Source organism: Gadus morhua, chromosome 14, assembly GCF_902167405.1.
Source record: "Gadus morhua chromosome 14, gadMor3.0, whole genome shotgun sequence".
Taxonomy (NCBI): Eukaryota; Metazoa; Chordata; class Actinopteri; order Gadiformes; family Gadidae; genus Gadus; species Gadus morhua.
This window is the reverse complement of record NC_044061.1, coordinates 11,597,845-11,618,034: the sequence shown is the minus strand read 5'-3', so window position 1 is coordinate 11,618,034 and position 20,190 is coordinate 11,597,845. Positions and strand designations below refer to the sequence as shown.

Genomic DNA, 20,190 nt, shown 5'->3' with positions numbered 1-20,190 from the left:
ACACACACACACACACACACACACACACACACACACACACACACACACACCTTATATGGGCAGAGCATGAATTCGGGGGGGCCTGAGCACATTGACGTGAAGAGGAAGGCTTCCTGATGGATAATCACTGTGTAAATGGCCAGGAAGATGAATAAGAGCTGATGGTATATCAGGTGAAATACTGACAATGCTGTGCACTAAACGGCTTTGTGAAAACAGGACCTGGTGCAATGGACAATATTAGTCCAGCCCGTGGATTAATAAATAGTGCTTTTGTCTTAGCATTGTTTATTGAGTATACACAATACCCCCGTCCCCACTCAAATGCCAAACAAAGCATTTAAAAGGGCTCCCCAACACACCTTGACATTGTCAACGAAAGTTCAGCTTGATCCACGAGTCTGCACATATTGTACATTTATGCTCCCCAAACGAGAAACTCATGACACTTTCAGACTAACACGCTTTGTAAGATCAGGGAGGTAACGAGGAGGCCCACGCAAATGTGTCTTCTCTTGCGGCTGAATGCCATTGTGAAATATGGCTAGAAAGCAAAAGCAATTCATTGAAAGATTTAATAAACAAAACAACATCCATTATTTCCTACGCAAACCTAACGTAACATCCAGAGAGGTGAGCTAGTCCACCAGGGGCGATGACGCATATAAGAGTCCATATTTCAGACATACAAGTTTTGGACTATGATTTGTGGTCTACTCCTAGATATTTGTCAAACGAGTTGGACGAAAAACAGGCTTGCGAGGACTGACACAGACCAGGGTTTGGTCTGTGTCCCTTCAGCAGGGTGAAGGGGAGGACATCTGACGCTCTAGACATCCACATGATCCCCGGACAGCATATAAGTTGGTGAAGTAGGACCGACCAGCGAAAATCTAAGAAATAGCAAGTGATAAATGAGATCGGATTCCACTGAACGCTATGAGGTAAGCATATTGGTATTTGACTATTGATTTTTGTTTTGACATTGAAAATAAATTTGGGTTGAAAATACTATATAAAGTGGAACAATATTGAATCAACGTGAAAAATACTCAGAATCTAGCCTTTGAGAGCAAGGCAAACAAAAGAGGTAAACATTACGACAGACTGCAAAGCAGGATTGGAGTAAAAGGCATGATAAATACCATGTGGCATTTTGAGAAGCCTCTTGAACTTTACCACCGTCACTAGTCAGTAAGCTTATGTACTACGGTAATACAACACTGTCAAGCTGGATTGAGAGTTGTTATTATTATATTTATATTTATTATTTTTGTATTGTTTGACTTCATCATGGATAGATACAGGTATTTCTTAAGTGATTCTCACTGTAAAGGTGGCGACATACCAGGCCGACTGCCCGATTCGCGTCGGTAAATGAAGTCGGGCTATTAATCTGGCCGACTCGATCAACCGAAATGGGAAGTACACACCTACACGATTACAGCTGCTGCCGTACGTTGTGTTGGCGCTAGATGTAATGTCTCCAAAACAACAGGCGGCGCTAATCTGTGTTGTGGTCCAAAAAAACAAAAACAAAAACGAAATACCAGGTCCTCTCTCTAGACCAAAACGAGAGCACGCGGTCATCACCAGGCACTGCTGTCAAACAAAGGATGATGTTGATACAAAGATACTGGCCTTGTCAGCTCTCGTGCTTTTTCTTTTGGAAGAAGAAAGTCGCAAGCGAAAAATAAGGAGAAAAGTTAGACGCACTAAGTGGGTAACAGCAAGGGCCAAAGAGATCAGGGATGAACTACGTACTCATTTCATGTCCGAAACATAGTGCAGTGCCTTTTCAATGGGGCAAGATATAAGACAGTCTGACTGTGTGTAAAAGAGGATAATTTGCTGGGTTTCAACTGTGATTATTCAGAACGATCAATAAAAATCATGTAAATCATAATTGCCTCATGTAGCATCATCACTGCTAAGTCACCACATTAGCGTCATAGATGTTGGAAACATGCCGCCTAGTTCAAAAGGTAATGTACTCATAAATCGGCATTTGACAGTAGTGACATTTCTTGCCAAACAATGCGTTGAGAGAGTGTGTCGACATCGTCTTCTCTTTCACTGTTTATCGGATGAAAGACTGAACGACTCTAATGGCCGATTACACATGTTGAATCGGCTGAAAAGAACGCAGACGTGGCCGATTTCACCGTACACACCAAAGAGACTCATGTCACCGACCACTCAAGTCTCGGCCCGGTGTGTCGCCGCCTTAAGGGAATTATGGGGGTCAACCATGCCAGGAGTCTATGCACTCTTGGTATTGCAAGACGGTTTGGAACAAAGTCCACCAAATTTCATTCATTACTGCGGTCGTAGTATTAGCAGTAGCAGTTGTAGTAGTAATAATATTAGTAGCATGATGCAGTAGCTTGGTAAAGTAGTTTGGTTTGGATGTCCTTCCCTAAGAAATTGATCGGTAACAAGCACGAGAACATATTGTGAATGACTGGGTAATACTTTTTGAGTGTGTGTCCGACAGCATCGGGTCTAGACTCTTCGAGGAGGGGTGGGGTGCCTCAGGAGAGGCATGGCACAACACTGGACATTTGCAGAGGAGTGTGTAAAAACGATCGAGATTCAAAAATGATAATTTAAAGAAATGGCTGTTATTGATAATCTGACAAATGACAAATATCTGTGCTTTCCTGTGTTTTGGTTTGTCCAAGATACTGTCTCAAACCTAGATAATGGCTGGTAAGCAGCCAAATGTGATGGGCTGACCAATTGAAACAGTTTGTTATTCAGCTGGGGGCGTATGTGCCAGCCCAGGTCTCCCCTGTGGACATGTCCCTGGCGTCCGGGGCGTCCTGACTGTTGGACCCACCTAGCTGCTGGAAGAGCAGGGCCACACTCTTGCTGGTAACAGGCAGGCTGTCATTCAGAGGGGTCTGGATGAGCTGCCGATCCCCAGCTCCCAGGGAAAACAGCTTCTGTTTGACCAACACACAACGCGGGAAGCAGGGTTTAGACAGGGAAATACAGCAAAGCTAGTAGGAGGCATATTTCACAACCCAATACGATATTCCTGAACTACAGAAGGCCAGTACTGATATAACAGAATATTAATTACTCGCAACCATGACGACAACCATGTGGTTGTTTTCTCAGTCAAACAAGTCAACATGTGTCGGAAATATATATTTAATGAAATAGAACAGAAAAACGCCTAGAAAACAAGGTGTTAATATCAGTCATTAAGGTCACAACCTCTATTGATATTACACATTTAGGCCAATAAGTGCAACCTGAAAAATAAGGCCTGCAATTGTTTTGTAATTAGGGCCTAGCAGAAACATGCTGTAATGTAGTTAAACTTACAACACAGCCCAGCCTCTTGAACTGTCAAGGTGGCGCATTTCAAATTGGCAGCCTTGAAATAAACTCCCTGAATAAAACCAAAACTTGAGTATCTTGAGGACAACAGTACGAACATAAAAACTTACCTTCATTGTATATATTATATAAAAATAAGTTATTTTGTTAAAAGATGGGACTTCCAGTAGCATCTTTCCCAATTCCACCTTTGAAATGAGAGTTGAACCATCACCTTGAGTACAGTCCAAGTGTTGCTTACCTGGGATCCACCAGCCACTGGAACCTGGAAGATAAACAGGTTGGCCACCAGACCCTCCAAGGGGAAACTCAGGCTGTCGATGTACACCGTGTAGATCAGACCCAGACAGCCCTGGGAGGGGACGACAAACATACAATACAGACAATACATTTTATTGACGAAGCACAACATTAACCTCATGAAAAACTCCCACAACCAACTTGGGGTCTCATTGTTTTACCCATCTGGTCTTCACCAAGGTATATCATGTATTTGCACTGTGTGTGTGTGTGTGTGTGTGTGTGTGTGTGTGTGTGTGTGTGTGTGTGTGTGTGTGTGTGTGTGTCTTTAAGAGAATAGCGAGCCGGTGTGTGATTAAAAGTAGCCCAATAGTGCGGGAAAAACAGCCCAATCTGGCAACACTGCCTGGATGTCCTCCAAAAGTAGCCCAATCTGGCCGGAAAAGCATCCCAATCTGGCAACACTGCCGAACGTCCTCATTCTCCAGCGTCAACGTTAATCAATGAGACCAACTGAAAACGAAGCCGGTATGAAACTAAAACTGTGATTCTGATTAAAGTTTAAATGATAAAATGGTTTGAACGAAGACAAAATTGAATTGATTTAGTTACGTCTTAAACAGTTGAAGTACCAGAGGACCAGCTCCGCCGTCCTACCATTGACTCCCGTGTTAAAAAAAAGATAGTATTTTAAAAGTAGAATATCTTAAAAAGTATAAAACACTGTAAGACTCTGAAAAGTCGCCCGCGATTCCAAGCTATTCTGAACATTTTTAAATTTGAATGGAGTCTCTAGTTGAAAAATTGAGGAAGGAGCTAGGTCCCAAAGTTTGTAGAGAATAAGAAAGAAAGAAAGAAAGAAAGAAAGAAAGAAAGAAAGAAAGAAAGAAAGAAAGAAAGAAAGAAAGAAAGAAAGAAAGAAAGAAAGAAAGAAAGAATAAAACTTATGAACAATAGTGGAGTGCTGCTTGCAGCACTCACCTAATTATTGTCAAGTGCTTACTGTTCGTCACTGTACTTTTAACGATGGGTACATATAACTGTTGAAAATAGTCCCCTTGAATTTCCATATAAGGAATATTAACTATTAGGCTTCTACTTCTTTCTGCAATGTGTCCAATGGTTGGATGTGTAATACCTCAACACTACGTCAACAAAAACATGACACCAATTTGTCCATCAAACGACATTATTGGGCAGAATACAGGCCATTTCTTCAAACAATGTACTGATATAACAATAATAAAAAAAATAAACTCCATAAAAAAACCTACATAGTTTATAATATTAAATAGTTTGCTTTCTTTTTATAATAGGGGGAAATTTGTCCAACATTTCCATGTTTAAGTAGTTAAATATGTGACCTGATTCTGAATCGTGTCATATACAAGAATCCTTGATGTGCTACAGATGCAGCAAGCACAAACACACCAACTATGCTCAGCCATTTCTGGCATAACTGTAACATCTAGTCAGGGATAATCTCAAACATTCGCATTAGGCAAAATAAGTAACACAAGAGGAAACATTTGCCAGACGATTGAAGAGATATGCCAACAATGTGATGTATTGCATTGGAACGACGGAGGGGGGGAAAACTATGTTTTAATCAACCTTTAATGAGGTGGGGTCCTCTTACCCGGAATATTTCTGGAAAATCCAGCCTGGAGACAAGGATGAGACTTTTTGGTGCAAATACTTGAGCCGGCTGAACCATGCCATCTTCCTCTTCGTCTTCATCCCCATCCCCATCGATTGCCTTGGACCCCTGTACAAAAATCAAAATCAAAAAAGCTTTGATTGTAGGGATGGTAACACAGTGTCATGGAAAGTAGCCCACGTTTCAACATTAATACCTTAACCAACAGTCCATTCATTATACACATTCCTGGCATACATGCCTACTGTCTCAGTCTGGTTCAAATTGCCTCTACTGTGGATCCACAAGCCTTGTCTGGCACACCAAAGATACCTACCCCCTAGGGCTCATTACTCGCAGAAGCCCTTATCACAATCAGTATATTTCTTCAGGCAATGAAAATATGCCATGGGGGCTTCGCAACGTCACAGAACCAAATTGCACAGGATCAGAATATCCCCATTCAGACGGGACTCCACCTTCACCATTATTCTTAGGATTTTGTTGAATTATGAGAGAAAATACATTCCTCTACCACACGTCTGAGCTCTCTGGAATCCACTTTGGTAGATTAGGACATTGTTTGTTTTAGAGGAGAGAGAGCCAACTTAATCAGCCTCCTCACGTTTTCTCATTAAAGTTGGAGCTACGTGCTGAATCACTGGATGATTTTGGGTGCTTATTCTATTTATTTTTACACAGATACCAGTAAGGGAGAGGGCTAGATTTAGCTCTTCAATACACACCGGTATAGGGGGTAAGGCCTTTGTTTAGAGAGAGCATCGTGTCACATAAAGGGTATTTGGTTCGATCATTGCATTATTGTGTTAAACATTCTAACCAACCCCCTTCGACCCATGTGTCCTTTTTAAGAGATCCTTCTGTTTTTACTTTTACTTTGTTTTATTACATTACTTTGTAGTGCAAAGGAGGATCAGGCAATGTTTTAAATAAAGTCAAATCAGCCTCAATATAATAGGATTTACAATACAATGAACTTTCCCTCCATTCCCCCAGGGGAATATAACAAACAAATTCAAGTTTCGGTGGCAAAATGACCAGATTCCTGAGTAACTTTCAATCTGCAATGAAGCAACAAAAGTGGCCAGAGAGAAGAATAAAAGTTAGCAATTGGTCAGTTGTTTATGTTAACCATTTGACATTTTGTTTTTTTCAGCTATGGAAAAATCCCCGCGTGGGGGCAAACAGTGGAATGGTCTCTTAATTTCGGAGTCAAGTTTATTGTTGACTCCTACCATTCCATCAAAACCATCAAAACCATTCAATGTCTTGTGGCATGTCTAATCCAAAATATAATATACCCATATACCCCAAGAGACCAAATTAACTGAAACAAAACAAAATGTAGAACCACAACAAAAATCACTAACAAAAATGACCACAACAAAAATAACCATAACACAAAGAACAAACAGAAAATACAATTGGTGTTGTTCAACTAGTCCCGTTGTTCCAAAAGGAGCACAATTTAACAGACACTACGCAAGGGTCACAGAATCTTTATGAATTTGACAATGAAAATTGAGCCGCTAGCATTTGGTGAACCATAATGACAAGGTAGCCGGTCAAAATGATTGAACCCAAAACCAAATGATTTTGGTTTAAAACATATAATGTTTATTGTCTTGTAATTTGTCTTATATGACCTTGAACATAGTAATCTATGCCATTTAACCACTGTTACTGAAATAAGTCCCCAATTTAGAGAAAAAATGGGTAAAATCCTATGGTGTGTGTGGATGGTGTAGGTCCGACTGAGCAGCGCTTTATTTAATGTCTGTGTCCGAGTGAGGGTCAGGCTTCCCGGACTCCTATAATAAAATGCTACGGTGGGTGGCTGATTTCATATACAACATTGCATATTATAACGTAACGTTACACAACAACGGTATTAATAAAGAGTATCATAAAGTCGGCACGGGTCGTAAACATAGGGATAACACACACCCCCTCTTTCCTAAAACTCTTCTTTATCACAGTGTTCAAATTCCATCTGAAACAGTGGCTCTTCAAAGGGGCATTGAACACAAAATCGGAAATATGACCTCAACGTTGTAAACTACGCCATTGTTTTTGCCAGTCTCTTCTTACCAGTTTCTGAACATTGTACCCTGCTCCGTACACAGGTGGCGTTCTTTATTATGAAGTTGTAATCAATTTAAGTATACTCTTTGACATCACGAAAAAGGCACACTTCCTGGGCAGTGGTTGGTGTTGATGTTCGCGTCTGAGAGAGGGTTAGACTTCTTGGACACTTACAGTATAAAGCCAAACTGTGTGTGGATGTTTCAAGCTCTGTCTTGGCAGTGGTTGATGTTGATGGTGGTGTCCGAGAGAGGGTTATAATTCTTGGACACTTATAGTTTAACGCCACATGGTGAGCTGATGTCTGGGGCCATTTCTGGGCATCAGTTTATTTAGATGTTTCACATCTGAGAGAGGATTATGCTTCCCGGAAACTAATAGTGTAACGCCATAGTGTAAAGCACATTTCATATTCAAGATTGTAGGGGTGTGCGTTATAACGATTTTAGATTGTGACCGATTAATGTCTGCACGATCTGCCACCACCTCCCTTTACAGAGAGATTGTAAGCATCGTGCTACGGTGTACAATCCATCAGTTAAAGTTCTATGGCTCATACACACACATCCAGAGTATTTTTCTCAGCCAAATGTTAAATCACAGTTTCTTCAATAAGGGTTAGTAGCTATTTTTGGTATCTGCGCCCGTGTGTAAACGTTAGATACATATATAGCGTTACAAAGTTTTCCCCAATCGAAGTCGTTGGTTGTAGATCTTTTAACAATGGTAAATAGCCTATTGAAGTGTAATGCAATGGATGAAGGCCTATACCAATGTGCTTGCTTTTTACCTGTAGATTTACTTCAGCCTCAAAGAAAGTGAGACAGGAGCAGTAGTGCCGGTCAGATTCGATATCAGTCAGCACAACTGTGAAGAACGTGGGTGCTCTCCTCTCCCTGGATAGCCTCCAACCTCCTGGCTGGCAGAACTGCAAAAAAAAAACACAATATACATCGCATCAGAAATGTGTGAAAGACAAAAGCCAACACAAGCACTCACACAGTTAGAGGCTGAAGGGAGGTCGCAGGCAGGTCAACTCAACGTTGTGAACAAAGGCATTTTTAAACAGGGATAAACAAGTCCCTATAGGGTATTCCACCAGTTAGAGTTAAAAACTAATATGTGAGCTAGCATACTACTGATGACACGATGAGGCATGTTGACAGGATGTCCTGTTTCAGTGGTCTAGCTACTGCGTCCGGCCATCACAATGGGAAATACCACATAATTGTTTTCCTTGAACTCATCAAGCATAAGACCATTCCATAGTGTCTGATGAATAGAGCCAACTATCATGTCTGTGCACAAGCAAAATACTTCCCATTACAAGAGCAATGGAAAAGTACTGTCTTTTTCATGGGCCAAAAAGACAATGATAATCAAATACACAGCTGGATCAATAAAAAGAGAGAGAGACCAGAAAGACTTTGTGCCAGTAATAATTGAAAGGGATCAAAAGTCCATTTTAGGTCAAGTGATGGTCATCATGCAGTTGAATCCCAAATTGTTTATAATAGCTGAAGATGGCTGCGATCTGGATGGCTTCTAAATCCTGTAGTACTGTATATTCAAATATATTAGGAATGTACACATAAGCCTAAAATATTCAATCATTCAATCTCATTTAATGAGAATATTGAAAAACACTGACGCATGTGCAGCTTCTAGAGAAATAATATCAGCACATGTAATGTGGTCAGCCAGAACTGTATCCCTTAATCAACATGGATAATGGTACTGATTGGATGTGCTTCTAGCCCACTAGTTACAGTAGGTTGCTAGTAAGTTGCAGTATAAAACTGAGAAAAAAAAAAAGGGGGCCTGGTCATTTGTGAAACTACACTAACCGAACAAAAGGATATTTGTTTACTTTGTTACAAAAAAAAGAGAAGGGTTCAAGGTAAGAAAACTGGTGATACAAAGTGATACATCACATACACCAAAAGGCTAGTTAAAGTCCAACCCAGATTAGTACTGTTTTGTCCCCTATGGAATGTCCTCAGGGAGATCAAAGAAAGCAGAAATAGAAATAACACAAGTATGGCGCACTCAGTAAGAAATTGGCATTCAACAGAATGACTTCAATCAAAAACCCTTTATAAAAACAGGGGAAATCACAGAGGCGTAATTGCCTGTCTGTGTCAGTTTTCCTGTGCGTGCAAGTGAGCCAAAAAAAAAAAAAACATGAGCAAGCAAAGAATCATTTTTATGGTTAATATCATTGTAGGACAAACACAGGTGAATCTAGAAAATAGTAATCACATGTTTCATGGTCCATGTCCATGTTCCATGAGTAGCACGCACCATGTAGCATACTGTCCTTCCATCCACTAGAAATTATTCGGCTTCTGCTCTATTCAGACATATATTTGTGACAATAACCATTCCCAACTGATTTGAATATAAAATATGGAAGATTTGGGAAATAAAGGTTGAATTATGTAATCAATGTCCCCTGCAATAAATAAGATGATATTACAGATAAATTACATTAAGATGCATACTTCTTGATGAAAATGTATTTATATGGACTCCTTTATACATTTATATTGACATTTAATTCATTGCAATTCAATCAATTTCAGAATTTGTTTCACAGCCATTTTTATTTATTCTATGTATTCAAAATTGAAGAAAATCCTTGGCCTATTAAATAACATCCTCAAACAAAGGGCTAGATGTTTTTCCTAGGAGACATTTAACTTTTTGTGTCAGGAAAGAAAGTGTAAAAAAAGAGGGGAGAAATATTTGAATGCTAGAAGTGACTACAGACAGAACGGCAAAAGCAACAGTCTTTCGAAAAGAGCAGGCCGCTGCAGTCTGCCAAACAGTAATACGTGTTTTTAAAAGCCAGTCTATCAACGTGCTTTAGTAGTAACAAGCTATGCTGCCACTGGCGCGTGCGGTTGGTCTCCCGCTACGTACACTCGTTGCCAGAAAAGCATTTGATTGAGGTATTCAGCTGGGTAGACCTCCAGACAGCACAAGTTCAAGTAGCATAGCCGTACAGAATACTACCAGAGGCTTCCGTGGCAGCTGAAAGAACAAACTCCTATCGAGTTGCTAAATGCCATCCTATACCGATGAATTGCGGTGCAACAGGTGCTGGGCTTCGCGTATTGACATTGATATTGCAAAAGCACCTACAGAAAGTTGACACAGATAAGCACGCCCCGTCAAGCACGTACACTGAAATGCACGTGCACGGACAACACACACACACACACACACACAGCTGAGTCATATTGGAGTTAAAGAAAGTGCTACCTCTAATTTTAGATCCCAGTCAAGTGACAATGGCACCAGGGAAGGTATGTCGGGGGTGTCCTGATATCCATGGCCTATTGGGATGGGCGTGCCTGTGACATATCACTGCTCTGCAACCAATCTTGCCTCATCATGTGCTTTGGTGAGGCATGAATCCCCTACACCGACCTTGCTATCCACTGTCTATATGTGACACAAGACACGCTGCCTGACCGGTGAGGAATCACAACAGGGAAGCAAAGGAGGGGGCAAGGGTAGACAAACCTCTATTAAAGCCAGTCCATGGCTCCAATGGCCAAGGCTGTGTAATTATACATGCATTGCCGTTAGACTTGGAACATTTAGAATCGATGCGCATGCGCGCACACACACACACACACACACACACACACACACACACACACACACACACACACACACACACACACACACACACACACACACACACACACACACACACACACCCCGCCAAGAATACGCATCATAAAAGTCTCTTCTTAGTACCATTATAATTCATAATACTTTATTCTTTAGCTAGGAGCAATATTTTTGAATTGGTGCAGTGCTGCAAAAGTATTTTTCAAACGCAACCATGGACTTTTTTTGGTTTCAATATGTTGAGGCAACCATGCCTATCTATCAATTTCAGTCGAAACTACACCTTTTCTTGGGAGTGGATTGGCTAAAACAAGAAGTTTTGTTAGAATTCACAAATGCAAAACATTGCACATAGCCTGATGAAACATGTGAATGCACCACATCTCTTCAATCATTGCTTATTTAAAGACTACAGATTTGGGAAATTGTGTTGCAGAATTTACATTAGGTAAGGGGCAACGGGATAAAAGTGCCTTTTTACAGCATGGTTCACGAGGGATTGATAAATTGAGTTTGCCCTAATTGAAATGAGCATGGGCCATTATCTGGAGAAAATATAGAAAATAGGATCACGGTAAAAAAGAAAAGTACTTTAAACATGGATGATGCAAGACCAATGTGTTTGAGTAAAAAAAAAGAAGAAAAAAAGGGCAGGCTAATGGGAAAACACTACTATCTCAACTGATTGGAATGCACAGCATTCCTGCTTGTGGAATAGCTCCAAGAAAACAGTCTCAGTTTTCTTCCCCCATCATAGATTAGCCTGAATTCCTGGATTTTAAACAATAAATCATGAACACGTCAGACAATCAAAAAAGTGACTTGGTTGTAATGGACACTGGACAAAAAATATAATTGTTAGATTTGATTTCGATAATGTCCAAATAGTTAAAGCATAATAATAATAAAAATAAGTATAAAAAACAAAGAGCCGTCTTTAAAAAAAATTCCAGGCTTTCTGAAAGTAAACTGATTTCCCAGACACTGGGCTCAGGGAAACACAGCAACAGATGTGTGTGTGTTAACCGTAGCTACAGTGTGCACTGCCAGCCTCATTTTCCCATGATCCTCCTGATTTGCCTTCCTCCTAAAGCCATCAGCCAATGTGTGGAGACGCGTGCTAAGGAAGACAACACAATAGAAGAGTGAGAGGTGTTGAGGAGGGGGGTGAGGAGGGGGTTAGAGGGGGCTGAGAGGGTCACCGGTGTATGCAGCCGGTGTCCGAGTGTCCAGCGTTATCAGCTCCAGAGGAGAAGCGGATGGACACGACACAAGAGACAGGGGTCGTTTCGACTTCCTAGGCTGCGGCCAGGGCCATGCGGAGATTTGCACTAGGAAGTGTCTTGAGTTGCGCTAGGTCCTCTAATCTATTCATAGTGAGCCGAGGAGGAAGTGAGGAAAACAGGAGTGCTAAGTGGGTGCGTTCACATGCACGCACCGCCACACGCACACGCACACACACACACACACATCTTCAAGGACAGAATGATACAAACAACAAAACAAGACAGCCCCAAAGAGTCTGCATAACAACACAACACAACCATCTCATGACTCATTGAATCTCTGATGTAAACGGAGTAAAGAAGGGTTGAACAATCGGTCAAAGTGGAGAAGGATTTGAATCCATTCAGATGGTCTGGGCTCCATCTACACGTGGAGCCCTAAGTGGAGGTGGCGTGCTCAGATGACTTCTACTCCACACACCAGAGCTTTCTTCCACAATGCTCTTGTAGTTCAAAGGGCTGATCTATTATGCAACGCTATATGGTTCATTTCAGGGATATTTTTAGCCGTTTACAAAGGAACACTTTAATCCATCAGAATGTCTCCCATGCCTATATATATATATATTCTCTCTCTATAGTATAGGGGGGGGGGGAAGAGAGAGAGAGAGAGAGAGAGAGAGAGAGAGAGAGAGAGAGAGAGAGAGAGAGAGAGAGAGAGAGAGAGAGAGAGAGAGAGAGAGAGAGAGAGAGAGAGAGAGAGAGAGAGAGAGAGTTGAGAGAATTAACTCTTAACTTTGGGGAGCTGTTGCAAACATTTTGATGTCTTAAAATGATGTGCCAACCATAGTCATGCTGAAACAGACAACACCGCTGAACTAACCACATCAGTGAAGTCCTTAGGGAAGCTTTCTACACTTGGGGGCCAATACGGGTTTATTTTAGAACACAAAATAAATTAAGAACATGCGGCAACCCAACATATGCAATCGATTACATTCTGAAATGCATGAAAAGGGGAAATAAAAAAGGGCCCTTTGGGGAATTACACATTCCTTTTCTTATATAAATCTACTGTCAGATTCATTTCAATTCTGGCTCACATCTTAGAGCTTCTAACACTAAATTAAGATTACTGCATTTCCTCTATGGTCCCAGTGGGGATTGAACATTTAAAGAGGTAAAGGCTGATAACAGGCAACCCTCAATTTTCGGATCCAATAATCATTGCCCAATTTCCTTTCTTTATTGTTCTTATAGCCCAAACGCTTAAAGCCCTTTCACACATGCATCGTAAGCCCGACATTCTCTGTCCGGATAATATCCAGATTTTACCCGGAGTTTAACCGCCCAGGCACCTAGTGTAAAGTCCGGAGAATCCGAGAGCTCTGGATTATTCACAACAAGTAAGCGTGGGCATGTTGCTGACGTGTTCATGACGTTTCCATCATGTGACTGGCGCCTGACTTGGAGCACGGTGTTTAGCTGCTTGATACTTTTCTCTTCTGGCATGTATATTTTTTGTGTTCAAACTGCTTTCTGCTCTCCATTCTTCTGTCAAATGCAGTATTGGTATCACTGGAAAAGAGCAAGCGTTATGCAGTATCAAGCCTCACCTGTGACGTTCGATGTGTTGTAAACAAACACAGCGATTATCGATGCATACCTTTTGCGGGACGTCCTGCCTGCTACACGTTCTACCAACCCCTTGCCTAAAGCAACAACTCTGTCACTCTCGATGTTTGTTCTAACAAATCAACAAAAATATGTAAAAATGTACTTCATACATGAAGACAAAAACAAAAACAAACAAATGCGAAGCAGGAGGGTAAACAGTCTTCTCCTGGGGTCGAAAACAAGCACAATAGCAGCCCTGCGTCACACTGCCTGGCCTTTAGATGGCTTTAGTGATGGCTGATAATGACAAGGCCCTCTAACAGGTGCTTCCTCCAATGCTGTGGATGAGGCCAGGCCCAACCAAGGAGAGTCCCCTTCTTTTAGAACTCTGGTCTTCGCCTTCTCTACTGCACATATGAACCCACCATGGTAACCTTTTCAGTTGTTTTCTATATGATTGTTGAGAGAGTATGGTTAACGGTACTGTGTCGGTAGTCTCACAGATCAGAATTTGTATGTTAGCATCATCTGATAGGTTAGGGCATCTGATGGCAGATAAGCTCAGATCTGGATAAAAGCAAGCATAAGTACACTGTAAAAAATGTAATTATCAGATAAAAACATGATCCTGTCCAAGTAGCCAACGTTGTATGAGCCAAGACTCATACAACTGATATGCAGGTATGTACAGTGATGCATATATCACAGCAACAACATGGATACTATTATAAACATGTGGAACAGTTTTTGTGAAGAGAGAAAAAAGGTTTCACTCATTTACTGCTAAAGACCCCCTCATCCAGTCCCCCCTTGGGACAGACGGCGATGTACAAAAGCATGAGTTATTGGCAGGCGGTGTCAAAAAGAGCAGTCTTGGCATTCCAAACACATGCTTAAAGAAGGCGTCATCTAGCACAGGAAGGAATGCACGGCATGTCAGCAGCCATTGGACCTGGAATACGAGGCAGTCAGCACTATTTCTCTAGTACGGGTGGCACCGACCAATAGCCAGGTAGTGTGGCTCTCTCAGGAACTACCAGCTGTGATACGAGGAGGAAGTGTGCAGCGTACAAGGGGGGTACTGAGAAGAGCTTGGCCAAGGGGCCAAATCTCAGGCCGACTCCCCCACCGGCTTCTGGCTCTGATCCACCACTGGATGTTTTTGGTTCAGGAAGAGAGGTGGCCCTTGGTCACTGTCATTGTTGAGGTTTGTTTAGACTCCTGGTAACTGTGGTAGCGCTACTGTGAATCATTTCCGTTTTGGTACCGTCACATGTTGTGAAGACACACCAGGAAAAAACAACCTGTTTGTGTAGAGTGTGAGAGAAAAAGGTCAGCCTCCAACAACACAAAACGGATTAAAAGAAAACATTTTCATGCTAAACGAAACAGAGAGAGAGCTTGGTCTCATCCTCCCTGTGTATTTCCACAGCCTTGTGAGCTCACTCTTCTTCAGCTCACAGCACGGAAAGTTTAGACTAAGAGACGGTTTTGAGTCTGCTTCCAGGATTGTTTATCTTCAGCAGCAAAGCTAGAAGCGATTCATCATGTGTGGATCTTCCTGACAAACAGATGGCCCTATTATCCCCCCCGCAAGGCAAGGCCTGCATCCTGGTATTTGGAATGCACAAACACCATGAGAAGGACGTGCATTGGGACATGTCTGGTCCATAGTCACTCCGGGGACTGTACCCAAACATACAATCACATCACACACACCCTTCACCTCCTAGGCCTGTTGTCTGGCAAAGAAAACCTACTTTGACATCAATGATCAATGATTAACACTGCAATAAGATACAGACTTCAATACCAATTTTGTCCGGCCAAAATAAGCATGGCTAAACTCAACAGCCACAAAACATGGTGCATGGAATTCATCCTGAACTAGACTGAATTTGAACCTAGCTAGACACAATATTGCAGGCAAGAGTCAAACAATGTTTTGCTTTCATTTTAGGCCAAAGTCAAGAAAACGAGACAAAGTAGTTGACTTCATAATAAGGCATGTTTGGAAGTTTGCCGTTTAGTCTGCGGAGATGACACTCACAGGCAATTCCTTCATACCCACTCAACTCCAACACCCAAACACATTTTTTGAATACCTCATGCATCCTTCCTGGAAGTACATGCTATGTTCCTCATTACAGCAGGGATTTCAGAAAAGCAGAGTTTAAAAGGACACAGTTCTTGACAAGAGAAATTACACGAATGTTTACAGTCTCGTCAAATTGGGTCAAATTCATCCGTGGAGGTTGATCCTAAGGGAGCTATTTGTTTAAGGGTAAGGTTAGAGATAATTGTGCATATATTCAATTTCATTAAAACCAGGATAAGTACACCATAGCATTGGGTTACCTTGTTATCTGATGGTAAGCAGATAAATAAATGGTAGTGTGTTGCTATAATAATGTCATACACATACCACAAAGAGGGTTAGGTCTTAAAATGGACAATGATGGACTTTCAAAATCTTTTTCTTCAGGATATAGTACTAAATATAATATTAAATAAATCCCAAAATAAAGAAATAAAAAATGGCATGCAAGAATGCGATAACCAATGAAAAATGTCCATTGGTTATGCAAAAACTGCAAAAACTAAAGGCAATGCAAAAACTAAAGACAGAAAACAATATGAACATGATAGATGGAAATCATTAACCATTTTTTCACAGATGACTGAATCATTACATTTGTCCATATTTTATAATGTAGCAAAAACAAGGGTTAGGGTTCAAGAGTTTACTGTTTAAGAGCATTTATTGTTTAAACCAAGATAGGCTTTTGTATAGATATCATTACTTTATTATTTGTAAGAAATGCACAACGTAGGCATAGACTGTTATCACACACAGATTCAGTAAATCAGCTCATTATAATTGTGTTAATTTTGGCCTAATTGATTTTCCAGTCCTCTAAAAGGCATGGGCAGATTCCTTTTAACATCTTAGGGGAGGTTTAATTCTGTTATGCTGCAGACTTCATTTTGACTAATAATTTGTTAACTGAATTGACAAGCTGAAAAATATTGACCCAACCTTATTAAAGACATGAAGAATGAGTCTGCAAGCACAATGTCTGCAGGCTCTATCCTGATGTTGAACTTTTTTATCCGATGTCACAGATGTGACATCGGATAATCACCCTCTGTAACCGATTGTTGCTGAGTCGAGAATAGGGATGCAGTAAACACCCCTAAAAGAATCAAATACACGGTCCAAATCTCAGCAAACAGGCTCTTAGCACTTGTTTGTATTTGTAAGAGTTTTTTAATCTATGTTTCTAAACCTCTGCGATAGTTTCCTCTAAATTAAACATATCCTAATTTTGATTTAAGTTGTATTTGTTTTGTGGTTGTACATCTTTACTTAACGACATCACATGTAATCGTTTATGATTGGCTTGAGGAGTACTCCTTTTCTTGAATACACGTTTGAACCCGTAGTTGCTGGAATCGCTAAAAGGAAGTAATAAGCCCGGAGGCATATGGATCTGTTGGATCTGACAATTTGGAACAAGTTGTACAACGGAACCGGTTCTCGACTCCCATCCCTAGGTGACCTCCATGTTTGTTATATATAGGCAGAATTTATTCAATGGCTAGCGTTGCATACATTGTGTAACTATCACCTGTTTAAATAAGATAATCCTCAAGATGTAAGCTTTAAAGCAGACATAATATCATCATTTGAGTTTTTTTTTTCAGTTTTTCTATATACCAAATGAAACAGTTACATTGACCTTTCATGATGTGTGTGATGTGTGATGAACTCCTCCTTCGCCTTAGCCCTTGAAAGCCCTACTCATAAAGTACAGGAGGAATGTATTGACCTCTAAAACCTCTCCATGGCAGACAAGAGTCTAGCGTGTTCATATAATCGTCACTTGCCTGGAAAGATTGGAAACACATTTTTCCTGGCTGGTTGTAAATGCTGTTCTTGGTGCATTCTTCATCTGTGATTATTTAGTTCGCTGGGGGTCTGTTGTGACCGCCAACTGCTTTTTTTCTACAGATGTATCCCTTAGTGTTTGTAAATGAGTCATTTCTTTGTGGAGTGGAGAAAATAATGGTTTACATACCAACCCAAAACAAAGCCAAAACACAGACTGCTTAGTGGGTCACTTAAACACTATGGCGTATCTTCATTAAACCCTTCCAAGATGGAATACTTGGTCATTTGTCACATCAAAAGGTTGTCGTATGCCACTTAGTAGGCACATTTCAGGAAGTCCCTATCCTAATTCTATAGTTTCCTTAAATACCTTCTTTACTTTATGAAGCAAGTGTTCACATATTCTTTATTTTTCATGCGCATATTGTTTGATCCCAGAGCAATCATTCAACAAAAATTGAAACAAAGGAAATGAGGGGTTGTTGTACATTATAAATCATAAAACCAAAAAACATACTCCATCAATGGTAAGTACATTCTGTGCATTTGTGTGTAGGGTAATATATCTCAATTCATTTTCAGCTTGACACATGCAAGAATGTATGCCTGAGGATCTTCCCAGCCGAAGGCATACAGAACAAACCCACAGGGACACACAGGCCAACAGTTACACCGGCCCGCCGAAACATCTGCAAACACTAAGCAGAAAGATTTGGCTTCACGCCAGGCACTATTTCTATATTTAACAGAGGCTGGCTCCACATCAAAACTTCTAAAAGAATTACTGTGTGGCGACACCACAGTAAGCCGTATAGACAGAGATGAGACAGCTAAGAATTGCAGTGTGTCATCAAACTTTCATAATACTCCTTCAATTGACAAGGCATCATTGAGGCCCTTAAAAAAACATCAAGCACGCCTCAGTGGCATTTTTACGCTGCATAGTAAAGGCATGGCAGAAAGAACTTGCATGTTTGCTGTTATTTTTGTTGTTCACATTCCAGTGCGCATCAGTTCTTTCCCTAGCTCGACCCAAACAGAATGGTCGTAGGTTTGGTACCTTGTCAAGTCCTGTAGCTAAAATCAGCATCATAGTAAACAGTGGTTGAGAGGGGAAACTCGAACATTGGTTAGAGTACAGTAGGGGTCGATAGTACAGTATGGGTCGACATTCACTTAACTTGCTAACCACTACAAAAACAGAACCCTGGAAAGAAAATATGTTGATTTTTTTTCCTAAATGCCATAAAACAACCCACAAAATCGATTTTCATTCATCATCCAATAAAAACATGCTATGAAACATTCCTACTCCACAACCGTCTCAGAAATATTGCTACGGTAATGAACAAAATGGTCGTTAGTGGAAAGCAATCGGTCTCCTAGGCAATCTGTCGACCTCAATAGACATATCATTCGATGACGTAAAAAGACCTTGGATTCTCACCCCAGCATGAATTCGGTCTGTTGCACCTACCAGTCTTGGAGAATGGAGATTGTAACCAAATGATGTAACAAGTTGGCTTTGTAAGATCTTCAAACTCCATTTAACTTACATTTTGGTTTAAATTTAGGCTAATTAGTTTCTATTTAACTATCATTTGACAAAAATATGCCAAAGCCAAATACGCTGTAAAAGTATGGAGTGACTCAAAAATGGTCAAGCGGTAAAGTGCTTTGCAAATCTGTCAATATTATTAAAATCTATTTTTTTATAGATAGAATAAAAAAGTGGTTAAGAGATAGGGGAAACAGAACTTAAGCTAATACAATTCAATTTTAAATAACCCTATTGTATACGAACACATTTAAAATTAACACCTCAGTCTCCTTGGCCATCATATCCACATTACTAATACTTGACCAGATTAGGTTGAAATATTCCTCCAATCAATCCAAGATATCAAGTGGAGAGTTACGGTTTCGATCTATCCGGTTTCGGAGTATCTCCGTAAAGACGGAGTCAAGCGAAACCGGGTAGATCTGTAGAAACGCTGTAGTACACATTCCAGGCCCATAAGAGGCGCTGCTTCTGCTACGGAAATCCAGAAGAAAAATAAATAAGAAGAGGAGGCGAGCATGCGCATAAAGGGTGAGACTCCGCGGGCTCAACAGTCATTGGCTAGAGGGTCGAGGGGTGTGGCGATGACGTCATGGATTACGGTTTCAGTCGGTTTCAGGCGTCCACACGAATCCAAAACGAAACCGGGTAGATTTGAAACCACCTCTGAGGGTGGTTTCAGAAGTTTACGGTTTCGGTCAGCGGATTCGCCGGCTTCGTGTGGACGGAAGGCCGAACCGTACAAGACCTTTGCGGTTTCGCCATGAAATCGGCTTTGTGTGGACGGGGCCTAAATGAGACCTCACATTCCTTATTAGGAAGATAAAGACAGCCAGGGCAGTGGTAAAGAGATAGGGGAAGGAACGAAGCAAAAAAATTGGTTTTCCCAATTAGAGAAGTCAGAAGAGGA

General features: G+C 40.9%; 1 protein-coding gene across 1 annotated transcript in view; it reads right to left on the bottom strand.

The window, feature by feature from the left end:
- Positions 1–20,190, bottom strand: part of sbf2 (SET binding factor 2) — a 95,449-nt gene that overhangs the window by 63,875 nt on the left and 11,384 nt on the right. Inside the window, 4 exon segments of the mRNA XM_030376139.1 lie at positions 2,843–2,948; positions 3,593–3,703; positions 5,231–5,359; positions 8,127–8,264. Of these exon segments, the coding sequence (XP_030231999.1) occupies positions 2,843–2,948; positions 3,593–3,703; positions 5,231–5,359; positions 8,127–8,264 (484 nt within the window).